Genomic DNA, 13,927 nt, shown 5'->3' with positions numbered 1-13,927 from the left:
TATCGTATTTAAAATTACAAATAGAAGCTCAAAAATATAAGAATATTTATATTTTATGTTAAATTTATAAAAAAAAACACAATATTTATCAATGTCATATCAAAAGAGTTAACAAAAATGAATATAAAGAATAAAGTTTGAGATATTTATCAATGACGTATTTAAACTAAACAAGATTAATATTCATTATATCCAAAAATGCAAATAAATCTTTGATAATGTAAGAAGATTGCAAATAAATTTGTGCTTTTCTTTAAGTTTGTAAATGAAAAATGCATAATGTTCATCAATGTCGTAATATAACAAATAAATAAATAAAAATGAAAACACAAAATAAAATTCAAAGATTTTTGTTAATAATGACATATCTAAACTAAAATAGAATTAGTGTTCGTCAATGACATGTAAAGCATAAATAAAAGCTCCAGAATACAAGTAAGGGTTTATTATCTCTAAACTTTATTTAAGATTTTTTAATGATTGTGATGAATGTTTGTATCACACACAATGTCTCTACACAAGTAAAGAGAACCAAAAAAAATATAAAATAAATCTGAATTGAACACTACACATTTTTTACTCATTTTATATCCATTACAAAATCTTAGAAAAAGAATACTTACAACTTCTATTTCTTTAAAAACAAAACTATGCAACAACTCACTAGCTTTATCAATTACTAATTTTCTTTCTTATTTGAATTACTACAATACCACTTTTTAATTTAAATACTTTAATGTCATCACACATAAATCTTTTTTTAACTTTTCAATATATCACCCATAAATGATTTAGTGAACATATCATAATTTGTAACTCTATTGGATAGTAAACAAGTTTCATCTTTCCATTATTCACATAAATGAAATCTAATCTTTATATGCTTGCTTTTATTGTAGGACACATGGTTCTTTACTAAATTAAAGACTAATTTATTATCAATCATCAATTTCATATAGTTTCTTTCTATTTAGCACTAATTGGAACAAAAATGCCTGGTATGCCTCATTGTTTAGTATTGGACTCATTCATTCTTATGTGGAAAAAAGGACTCAAAATGAGAAAACTCATTTTATTTCAATTATAAAATTAGAGATGAGTCATTAAGGTTATGTGAGTGTACGAGAGAGAGGTGAAATCATGTTCTTCATCCAATAACGGGGGCTTAAGTACCAAGTAGAGAGATTTCATTACGTGGGAGAGCAGTCACCTTTGTGAGAGAAGAAGAGAGAGTCATTTTTGCATAAATTTAAACTAGTCTTGGTAAATCTACATTTTCAAAGTTGTTAACTGTTAGATCATGTTAAAAATTTGAGAGAAGATTCATAATGTGTAGTTCTTTGCTTTAAACAGTTGGATCGTTTAAAATTGATATTTGGTACAATTGATAGTGTTCACACTATAGCTATATATTTTGAGTATTTTCATCTTCTTGGTTCTTAGTTTTGTAAGCTTTGTTGTTGGAGTTAATTAGTTGGTTGTAAGCATAGTTTGTAAACTTATTTGTAACTCTCTTGTACCCATGTTTAATCATAGTAGAACTATTTCTTTAATATGAATGACATGTGGTTTTTACCTTTCACATTGAAGGAATTTTCTACTTTAAACAACTTTATACCTTCTTTCTATTTTGTTATTTTTTAATTGTTGTAATATTTGTTGTTATTCGTAGATTCTTATAAGTTGGAAGATTTAATTCTACTGTGTTATTCATTATCGCATTTGTGTTAGTGTCCCTCATTAGAGTGGTATAAGAGAGGTCTATGCTTGGTTTATAGGCTTTTTAACACTTCTTTTATTCAATAATAACTCATTTGTCTCTAAAGAGCCTTGAAACTTTTCAAATTTCATATTTGTTATATTATTGAACTCCTATACAGTGACTATAACGTAGTTAAATCAGAGTGTATAGAATGTATTCTATATATAATTATTTGATTAATGACATTTTCACCATACCTTCTCATAAGTTTAGTAAATCTCCACCTTAGTGAAAAAAAAAGTTTTCCCAACATTCTTCATTAGTAGTAACCTATACTACTTTTTCAATGATGAAAGACACATTTTTCATCTTTTTTCTACTAGTATAACACTTCTTCAATGTTTCTTAAGAAAAATATTCTTAAGAAAAATATTCTTGAAATTACTGCATTAATGTATAAAAACATAACCTTACAATCTTTCTTTTTTAAGGTTCTTTGTAAGCTACTTTCTAGATATTAATATGTCTTTCCCTTTATCTTAATATTCATTATTTACTATATCAACTACACCTTGTAAGCAAATAGAAACTTTATCTATATAAATTGTCTTTCTTAGTTTTCACTATCAAGAATTAGGAAGTTTGTAAGAATTTTAGTATGTAATTTCATCACTCTATATTAATCATCTTTGTCCTTAAATCGAGTAAGTTGTAAATATCAATATAATAGATGGTTTATTACATACAATATACAAACATAAAATAAATAGAATAAGAATTTTTAGTGAATTATGTAAATTAAATACAATATACACTTTACACTTATTTTATATCCATTAAAAATGTAAAAAAAAAAAAACTTATGATTGGCAAGCGCAGAAGAATATCGTTCGGAATAAACTGATACTGATATCATCATTTGAAGGTTAAGAGTGTCACCGTTAGTTAGAGACTAATATTAATTAGTATATTGACATGCGTCATAACACAATATTTTATCCTATAAATACTAAAATAAAAATTTAACTACAATAATTGTTAATATTATTTTAGAATTACTAGTTTTAATAAGTCAAATAATTCAAAATTTAATTCTAATTTTTATGCACATTATATCAACTAAACTTATTACAATTAATTTTTTACTAACATTTAATATTACAATTAAAATTTAATTTTTACATATCCTAATCTTATTTTTTAATTACCTAATCTTCTTCTTTTAGAAATGTTATATTAATAACTCAATTATTTATTTTTTAATTTTTTATGTAATTTTATATTTATAAATTCCTAATTTCAATAACTCCAACGATTAAAGTACAATATTAATTATTTATTTAAAATTATGTCAATTCAAATTATTATCACATATTTTTACTAAAAATTATTAAATTATTATTATTTCTTTCAATTCCTAATACAATATTCCTATTGATAAATTTTTTCAAATATATCTTACTAGATTTATGTGAATTATTATCTTTATTACTTGTAAATTACAATTTCCTAAACATTAACATATATTTATTTCAAGTTTATGTCACTTACAAATATCATAAATTAAATTCATCTATATTTAATTCATCTACATTGATAATTATTTAATTTTACTTTATTTTTTATAATTTAAATTTACTATTAATTAATCTTCAACAAAATTGAAATTAATTTTTTTGGATAAATAACTAAATTTTTAAATTTACTGTAATTACCATTTTTTCTAAAAAAAAAACTAATTATTCAATTTGAGTCTAAGGATTCAAATTTTTTTCATAAAAAAATATTTTAAAATATACTAAAATCATATATTTAACAACTACAATAAATAATAAATCCTAAGTTCAATTGGTTCTTATTTAAAATTACCAAATAAATATCATATATTAAAAAATTATAAAAAATAAAGATAATTCATTTAAATTCTTCACTAACTTCTAGTAGCCACAAAATTACAATTTTAGTTTAACACAACCACGTGAAATAATAATATATAAAACCATTATTTTAATTTATCATAAATAAAAAAAAGTTTAATAATTTATAAAATTACTATTACCCAATGTTTCTTCTCACAATATTACAATACACAAAAATCTATACTAAAATTACTTAAAGTAAACTGCAATTGCAAAAGCTTAGATATTGACAAAAAGTGCAAGAAGCAGAAGGTGAAGAGAGTAAAAAAACACAGCGCCTATTACCAAACATGCCAAGTGTCACAATACGCAGCAGTATTATCCCGGATGAGTTGATAGCGTTTTTACCTCAGCATAGTATACAGACAGTCATCGAAATTTACACATATGACTTCGTTTCTTTTTAATCGTCCATTTTAAATTACTATTTTTTTTTAAGTTGGTACTTTTGCAGCAAAAATACTGTCAAGTATCACTTAAATTAATGTAATACTTATTTTAAATAATTATTACCTTTATTTTGTCATATTTATGCTGACAGGTGAGCTAATATAAAATTGAAAGAGCAATATTTGGTTAAGAAAATAAATAAAAATTAGTATGCAAGACGTGTGGTAAAAAAAATCAGACAAAAAAGTAATTTTTAAGTAACTTTTTTACGTTATACTAATTTTAAAAAAATTAAAATTATACATTTAGTTAAAAAAACAAAAAGAGTCTGCCACACTCGTAATTTTTTCATTTATTTAAAAGGGAAACGCATGTGACATGACGTGGGACAACTCAACAGGAAAAAATGCAGCCATTGCTCAAGTTAGGTGTTAATTATCCTTAATAAATGCAAAAGATAACGTGGATGTGGATAACTTTCGTTTCCAGTCATTTTTCTTTTCCAAAATGAAAATGGATAAATGGTACTGTTATTAATATAATATTATAATTAATTTCAATTCCTTACTTTTAACAATAAAAGGGACAATATTACTCAGAAAAGACCCCACCAACCACATTTCCATTTCTCTGTTATAAGTTTGGAAGCACCATTGCTTTCTCTCATGAGTCTCATCAAACCATTCACAGGAAAATAGCACTTTTTGTCTGTTGAAGCTTGCGCTTTTTATTCACTGAATAGCTTTATACCGCTTTTGTTTCCTTTTTGTTTCAAAAGCCTTTAAAAATTCTTGGCGTCTTTGCAAAGCTGGAATTTTTGCTACTCCACCCATTGTTTTGATTCCGAAACAGAAAAAAGAAGATAAAGAAAACCTGGGTTTGATCCTTAAGCTAAAATTACTGAAGATTAATATGGCATGTTCCTTGAAGAGTTTCTGTGTTCCTGAGTTGAATGAGATCATGCTTGGCTCTAAAACCAAAGGGGTTTGGGGGCTTTGCCCCTCGAAAATTGTCAAAGCAAAATCAATGACTTGTTCTGTTTTGAGCACTGATTTCATGGGAAAATCGATGGCCCTTGAAGAAAAAGGCTCAGGGTATTGCGATTCCAAAACCTCAAACAATGTCTCTGTCCATGTATGTTGCAACCTTGTGCTTTCTGGGCATTTAAATTTTTTGTTTCCCAGCTTTTATTTTTTTTTCTTTACAGTCATTCTATTTTGACATGTGAAAAAGAGCAGAGGGAGATAAAAAAAATATTGAAGGAACATGCGAAAAGAACTTATGATAAATAAAATTTTGAATAATTTAGTTTTTGGCCAAGTACAGAGGACAGAGTGGATATATATGATCCATAAAGTTAAACTCATACAGAAGAATAAGATTTTGTCGTTGTTCTGAAGTTGTAAATTTATTCTATTTTTATTTCAGGCACAAGCAACAATTTGTGTTAGCAGGGCTTTGCAGTGGTGGAAGAAGAACCTGAAGCCTAACATGATTGAGATCCAGTCAGCCGAGGAACTGGTCCATTCTTTACTCAACGCTGGTGATTCATTGGTTGTTGTGGATTTCTATTCACCTGGTTGTGGAGGCTGCAAAGCCCTTCATCCCAAGGTATTATTACCGAAAGTCCAAAATAATTCTAGGTTTTACTAAGTTTGTTAATGTTTTTTGTGGTTACAATATTTGACCATGTCTGTTCCATGTGACCAGATCTGTCAAATAGCGGAGCTGTACCCATCTGCAATCTTTCTTAAAGTCAATTATGAGGAGCTGAAAACCATGTGTCACGGTTTGCACATTCACGTGTTACCGTTCTTCAGGTTCTATAGAGGTGCGGAGGGTCGAGTTTGTAGCTTCAGCTGTACCAATGCCACTGTAAGAATCTTATGCACACGGTTCTCGTTTGGTTATTTAGTCTTTTATCAAATTTTAATTTTGTGTGGGTATGTTATTATTCTTCAGATCAAGAAATTTAAGGACGCATTAGCGAAGCATGGGAATGAAAGATGTAGTTTAGGCCCAGCAATGGGTTTGGATGAATCCGAGTTGAAAATTTTGGCCTCTATTGGTGATATATCGGTTAATTCTTCTCCGTTACTGTATCAAAAAATGCAAGGGAAATTGAAGGATTTGGTTTTGAAAAAAAGCCATGATTGTTCTGGCGTCTGGAGCATGGCAAGTATATAGCAGTGGGGCTTATGAAGGACTTTATATACTGATATGATACTTTAAACTAGCAAGTATGGCATTTATTGATTTATCTTGCCATATAGAATGAAGATTATAATGGAGAAAGGCTGCTCCATTCCATTTTTTTTTCCTATGGTAGTTTAAATTTTTATTTTTTATTGTAATTTTTTGCTGTAAATTATGTATTTTTTGTGTAGGGGTTTGATGGGGGCTTGTAACTTTTTTTTATTGGTTGGAATTGAGCCCTGCAATTTAGCTTTTGTTGCTGGGAATTTGTTCTGCATCCGAACCCTCTCCTTTTCCTATAGTAACATCACAAGCTACAATATGCCAGATTTTGTATTTGATTCTCAATACCATCTTAAAATTATTTTTACTCAATATTAAGAATTGTTAGCCAGAGTTCCTTCATTGTGAGAAGTGAGAGCGAGGAAAGAAAATTACTGAGAAAAATTATGTTGAATGCTATAAAAATCTTATTTTGAAAACGAAGATGCTTCCTCAATCCTGTGATCCGTAGTTACATATGGATTTGGGGGTATTTTGTTGGTGTAATTAGAAGTTATTCCCTGAGAATGGAATATTTTATGAAAGGGGGTGCCTTTTTCTTTATGTATCTTTGATTTTGAAGCGTTGATCAAGAACTGCAAGAGGTACAGTGAGTCCTGGAAAATATATTAACGCACACTTAATAGAACTAAATAAGCCATCTGAAAGAAGCTTTAAGCTAATTATAGTATTATTTGAATTCCTGCATCCATTGGTATGCATCTTGCTTCGTCGGTGGAGTACCACCATTGTGTAAATGCTTAGCAGCCAATGTGTGTGGACTTTTCTAGTCAAACAGGGAGTAATATAATGTACAAAATTTTAACGTGTTTTTTATACTATTTTTAATCAAAATTTAAAATTTTATTTGATATAAAAGATCTATATTCAATGTTGTAAGTTATAAAGGTCAAATTCTAATTTTCATTTGTAAACAATATCAAAAGTACTCAAAAGATTGTATTTAAATTGTCCCAAAATAATTTCATGATAATACTTATGAAGTACTTCATTTACTTACAAACACAAAATTATTTATTTTTAAATATTAATATATTTAAAATTTTCAATATTTAAAATTTTCACATATCAAATGAAATAAACCCTTCATTACGTATATGAAACAAGGCTTCTTGTCGCATTGTTAAGAAAAGTGATTCTGGCACTTTTATAACAAATAAATCACATTAACACATAACAACAAATATAAATTAAACTTTTACTAACATATATTTTCTTCGAATATTTTAACGTATGTTTAATAATACATATTAAAAAATAATAAATTTTTATTAAAAGTTATAGTATTTAATATTATTAATTTATTAACTTTTATAAAAAACTTATTATTTTTAATAATTTATTATATATAATTTTTTTTATCATATACCTTTAGAAACAGGTTAAAAATACTAAACTTTCTTTTTATTTTGGATAGCTGAGGAATAAGGACAAGAAGTAGATGGGAATTTAATTAAAATGTGCAAAATGAAGACAATAACTTCTGCTTCCATTCAAGGCCAGACACATTATTTGAAGGCTTGTCATAGCAAATGGTTTTTAGCCTTTTAGGTCTCTTCCTCTATGAAAAGAGTGCCAATATATTTAAAAGTTGAGTTTTAAAAGAAAAGATAATTTTTAATTTTAATAAATATTTTAAATTTAATAATTTAAAAACTAAAATGATAAATTTATAAAATAAAACCATAAATTTTTATTTAGCTTTAATAAATATTACATAAATATATTAATTAAAAATAAAATATCACTTTACCTTTTATTTTTTTCAAAACCACTAAAATTTTAATAAATATTATATACTTAAATTTAAAAATATTGACCACTATAAACATTAATTATCAATTATAATAATTTAATAAAAAATTACAATTCTAAAAAAATTGAAAAATAAAGTTTATACACAGTTACAATAAGTTTACTATATAAAAGTAATTAATTAATTAAAAATGCTCATCTTAAAATTCGTGAGTTGCATTTTAATAACTTTATCTTCTTTTTTGCTGGTCACAAGGCGTATCCCAACATAAGAAGAAGGTTTAGTTCACGGGTCAGTCCATGAGCATGTTAATTATTAAGAGTACTTATTTTCTCTTTCTGTAAACACTGCTAAAAGTAATTTTAATACATTGTAAACTTTTCAATTTAAATTACTTATTTTAATATTTTTTAAAACTCAATAATTTTTTACTAAAAAATCATTTTGTTCAAATATAATAAAATTGTTATGAAAGTTTAAAAAATTCCAAATATTTAACACACATATATGTTAATCAAAATTTAAACTCAAAATAACACTATAAAATATAATAATCTATATTGATATTAATTTAATTTTGTAAGAGCCTTAGATGATATGTATATTATTTTTTACTTGAAATAACAACCCTTAACCTAGTTGTAGTCCAATCTATAAGAGAGCGTATACAGAACAGCCACAAAGATGAGATGATATATTCAGATCTCAACTTGATAAATGATAAAATGAATGTGGGCCCTACATACATATATCAAGTACAGCTTTCGCCGTGGCACTGACGTGGATTACAGAAGAATGATACCACGGATCTCTATAAAAATATTGTTGATTAATATACTTATAAATATTTATAAATATAAGCAAGAAGATAATATATATATATATATATATATATATATATTTTATAAGTAAAATAAATCTTATTAAAAAGAGTTAAAAAAAAACTCAAAATTTATATATACAAAAAATTACTATTAATATATATATTAAATTTATCGATGAGAAATTTTCATTATAAATATATCATTTATCTTGAGTATCAAATAATCTAAAAATTTAAAAATAATTAATCTTTAAATAAATAAAACTAGTATTAATTTAATATGATATAATAAAAATCAAAATATGTAAGTCAGTACAAAAAAGACGCATAATTACGTTTGATGAAAGTACATACCTTACTCGCTCTCCATTCAAATTTACTATATAAAAGTCAACCAACTTATTTTAATGTGAAAGAATTTAATTTAAATATATTAATAGTAAAATATTTTAAATTTTTATTTTTATTTGGGATTTATTTTTTAGATTTTTTAAGATGTTAAATCACTTATTAAATTATTGTAATCAAATTTATTTATTATTTTACTATAATTGATGTTAAATTATTGAGATATTATTCATTTTAAGTAATATTTTATTAATTTTATATTTTATTATTGATATTATTTTATAACCATTGAATAATTAACATTTATCACAATTTGTTATGGCTTTACTTTATTTTAATATTTACAGTATTAAATAAAAATAACAAGAGGCTAATAAATATACAATATTAAAGCTATATATTTTAAGTAAGATTAATGAAAGTAAAAATAAAATAATGAGATAAATAACATAATTATCATTTTCACAAAAACAAAAGTCATAATAAGATGATAATTTTTTAATTAAAAAATATTTATTTTCACTTATTTATATATTAATTAATATTATTTATTTATAAATAGTAAATTATTAGTAATTAATATTATGTTTATAAATTTTTCATCTATAATCATAGGTTTACTTAAGCTCACAATTAAAAGACATATTTATTAATCTTGAAAGTTAATATAATAAGATTCCATTTTATTATATTTACACATGTGAAAATAACTATTTAATAAAAAATTATATACTTAAACTCTACTATTAGTTTTAAAAATGTATTTTTATTTAAGTAACTATTGAATTTAAATTTTGTGAATACAAAAGATAGATGTTGAATGGGATTTATCTCCTAAAGTTAATTTACTCAATTTAGATACCTCATAGAAAATGAGTTCTAGGTAGCAAATTATAAGATTTTAGAATGAAAAAAAGGCATATGTAGCTAATATAAAAAAACAAGTTTATCCTTAGGAGTTACGAATTCTGTCCAGTTTGGTAAATACTTAAGTTTTCCTATAAGTTATACCACTCCTATTAGGCAGGATTTTGCTTTTATAATTGAAAATTAAAAAGAAACTTTCTGTTTAGAAAATGAATTCTTTAACCATTGCGGGTAGAATCACCTTTGTTCAGTCTTGCATCATGAATATCTCTACTTATTGCATGCAAGCAATGATTATCCCTAAAATTATTTGTAAAGAGATTAATACTATCTGTAAAAAGTTTATTTGAGGATCCTTAAATAATAGGAAATGTCACCTAATTGGATGGGATAAAATTTATAAACCCAAGAGTCAAGGAAGATTGGGGTTCAGGGACATTAATCTTGTAAACCAAACTTTCATTATCATGCTTTGCTAGAGGTCAATCACTTCCCTAAATAAGCTTTGGACTAAGGTCCTAAGCAGTAAATACAAATTCCCTTTAGGAAAAAAAAATCCTACTATTGGTAATAATAATAATACTTCCTCTTTATGGAAAAGTATAATTTTTGTCGAAAGTTATTTTAATAATGGTCTTGATTGAATTATAGGAATAATAGCTAGGTTTTGGGAAGATAGTTAGATTCTCAAGAATAAAGTTTTATCTAGTCTTGCTACCTATCCTATTCGTGAGAAATAGTTAAATGAGCATGTGGTCTTGTTTACCCAGTAGAGCAATTAGGATTGGGTCAAAATTAGACATTACTCCTTAGGACTATCTATGATTTAATTGCTAATGTTAGTTCCCCTATGCTAGCTAGTGGTCAGGATCATATTTTCTGAAAACTATCCAATAATGAGATTTTTTTTCAATTAAATCAGTTTATAATTTGATTTTTATCATACTTCAGCCAATTCTGACATCAAGAATCTTTTAAAGTTGGTTTGGGGACTGGGAGGTACCCCCTAGAATAGTTGTCTTCTTAGAAAAATTATCCATGGACAACTCTTAACCAACGAGAAGTGGTTTAACTGTAATATGACTACCTCTCATTTGCGCTCAAGATGTGTGGAAGATAATGAATCTATTATACATGTCCTTAGGAATTGCTGGGTAGCCAAGTATATATGGAAATAGATCTTGCCCCCTGATCTCTGAGTTCCTTTTTTCAGCTTTGGATTGTCCAATTGGCTGGTTTCCAATCTTACTAAGTTGAACTTTCCCCTATATCCCCTTTGGAACATTTTATTTGGTATAGTCAGCTGAAATTTGTGGAAGAATAGAACTTCTGTTATCTTTTAGAATAACCTTTTGAATAATCAAGTTTTGTTAAGTAAAATGTTCTATGATGTTGATTACTTTCTTTTTTGTTGCAGGAGAAACCTGAGAAATACTCTTGATACTTAGGATGTGCAGAGGCAAGTGCAATGGCAGCCCCCTCTAGACAGGCAGTTAAAAACTAATATAAATGGTCTTATTTCTCAATTCTTGGTTTTAGCTAGCTGCGGATGATTGATTCATTATAATCTTAGAAGATTCATAGCTGGTTTCTTCAAATTCTTGCTCCCCTTTAACTATTGAACTCTGGGGTATTTATTGAGGGTCATTTTTAAAAACATTCAGCTTATTTGGATTGAAAGTGACTCAAAAGAAACTATTTCTTTAGTTCTTAATGTATAGAGTAGTTGTCATCCTCTTTTTTATGTTATTAATGAAATTAAGAAGTTGCTTAGATGTATACAATTTATTAGATTTAATCATATTTTTAGGAAAGTTAATCAAAGTGCTAATTAGTTGGTCAAGATAGGACCTAAACTTAGATTATCTTTATGTGTTTTTGAGAAAACCCCTCCTTTCTTTGACTCCTTTTTTGAGGTTAAATTATTTAGGGACTGTTCACTCTAGGCTAGATTCTTAATTTTCTCTATTTCAACTTTTAGTCCTATTAAATAGTAAAAAAAAAAAAACACAGAGAGCTTTGAATAGCAAATTATATGATTTAAAAAAAAAATGAAAAAACAATACGTAACTAAAGTGAAAAACTTTACTTGAGGTGTATGTAGAATAATGAAAATTCAAAGAAATTTATTATAATATTATTAATATAATAATTGACTATTTTTATATGATTTTTTTTAAAATTACAGAAATATGAAATTTTTGCCAAAATTATATAAATATAATTTTTTTAAAAATTATCAATGACTTCTGACCACTTTTACAAAAATTGTTAATCGTGACTTTTGATTATTTTTTATTTTTAAAAATATTTTATTATTATTTTAAAATTTACTATCGGCAACTTTTAATTTTTTAATATTTTTTAAAAATTGTTATCGTAATTTTTGAGATTTCATCATTTTTTTTATCTTTAAATTTTTTACTTACACAAAAAATTATTACTAGTAATTTTTAAATCTTATATTATTTGTAACTTTAAAAAAATATTATATTTCAGTATATATAATTTCTAAATACTATATTAAAAAAATAATCCACAATAATTATGTTAATAATTATAAAATAAAATAATACTTAATACTTTTCATTCAATATTCCAATTTTTTTAAATAAAATGAATAAATATTGTGTAGGTCTGTCATGCAATCCGGTTTACTCGTATATAGTTATATTTGTGCTCAATCATTTCCATCCTTTAGTAAGATATCAATGTGAAACTATATCCAATATGAATTTTAAAAAATTATCAACGTAGGTTCCATGTCCTGTGTCACAGATGGTGCAGAGCATGTGCATTACTGCACTGCGAATCTAATTTTCAATTTCTAGCTGTGTTGTACTGTCAAGGTTATGCTTATGGATAAGGCAACTTGGAGAAGAATTGATTTGGATTACAGTCACCATTGTTTTTGCAATGATTTGAGAGAGAAAGATAAAAAGCAAATGTTATATATTAGTAATTATAATGTTATCTATAATTTATTATTCAGTTTTATGTTTTTTCCTTATTTCATGACAATAACTATATTTAAGATCCAAATGTATTAAGCAAAGTTCAATGAATCTAAAACATGGATCCGCTTGGCTAGATTGCTTTCCTGCTTCTGGGTACCGTGAAATTTCTAACACATGTTAAAATAACTAAAATTAAATCTTTATTTTGATAATTAATACTTTATTTTCAATATTAAAAACTATATACAAAGTTTTATCTGACACCAACGATAGCATTTGTAGTATACCAAGCACGCGGTTTCGAGTAGACGCAACAGCCAACAAGTGCTGAGTCAGTTCCAAGTCGTATCCTATTCTTACTGCGTAGCCACATCCACAAGAGCTACACATACGACAACTGACCTTTGTCTCTACGAATATCGGGAAACCCGGGCCTTGTCGGGTCCACAGCCACTTTTTATTTCATCTATGATTTAAAAGTTGGCATCATTGATTATTATTGCTACGGATATATGCAACACTTAATGAGGGATATAAAAAGTAATATAGATTCTAGATTACAAAAGGATATTAATTTCACTGTTACACTTCAAATTCAGTGTTCCGATGATCTGATATGATTTCGGCTGATCAAAAGCTTTGGGATAAAAACAAATAATACTTGTTTTATTTTAAAGTTAATTTTACTATATTTAATAATTTGAAGTTATTTTATTTAACTTTAAATTAAACATATATTAATACTTTAAATCATAGGGTTGTAACTAGCACTACTTCAACCAGTGACAAAGAATGTGTTTACCTTTGTCACAGTCTTCACTTTTGATTGAATGAAATGTTTCTTTTTTTGAAAAAAAAAAATCCATCGTTATCCTTTCTTTCGATAAGTAGGATGTTTATGAATCT

General features: G+C 26.0%; 1 protein-coding gene across 1 annotated transcript; it reads left to right on the top strand.

The window, feature by feature from the left end:
• The first annotated feature begins 4,679 nt into the window (after window positions 1-4,679).
• Window positions 4,680-6,585, top strand: LOC113852928 (thioredoxin-like 1-2, chloroplastic). The gene is made up of 4 exons (XM_027483329.1): window positions 4,680-5,145; window positions 5,440-5,622; window positions 5,722-5,886; window positions 5,974-6,585. Exons 1-4 carry the CDS (start codon window positions 4,924-4,926, stop codon window positions 6,196-6,198), a joined length of 795 nt encoding a protein of 264 aa, XP_027339130.1. The 5' UTR covers window positions 4,680-4,923; the 3' UTR covers window positions 6,199-6,585.
• Window positions 6,586-13,927: the final 7,342 nt, after the last annotated feature.

Source organism: Abrus precatorius, unplaced genomic scaffold (genome assembly GCF_003935025.1).
Source record: "Abrus precatorius isolate BTA unplaced genomic scaffold, Abrus_2018 Scaffold10, whole genome shotgun sequence".
NCBI classification, from domain to species: domain Eukaryota; kingdom Viridiplantae; phylum Streptophyta; class Magnoliopsida; order Fabales; family Fabaceae; genus Abrus; species Abrus precatorius.
The sequence above is the reverse complement of the archived record's forward strand: the minus strand, read 5'-3'. Positions and strand labels throughout refer to the sequence as shown.

Excerpts from the sequence above, each read along its gene's own strand:
- LOC113852928 (XM_027483329.1), top strand. The coding sequence starts at position 4,924 with ATGGCATGTTCCTTGAAGAGTTTCTGTGTTCCTGAGTTGAATGAGATC. Across the intron at positions 5,623-5,721 it reads GCAAAGCCCTTCATCCCAAG|ATCTGTCAAATAGCGGAGCT; the intron begins GTATTATTACCG and ends CCATGTGACCAG. Across the intron at positions 5,887-5,973 it reads TCAGCTGTACCAATGCCACT|ATCAAGAAATTTAAGGACGC; the intron begins GTAAGAATCTTA and ends ATTATTCTTCAG.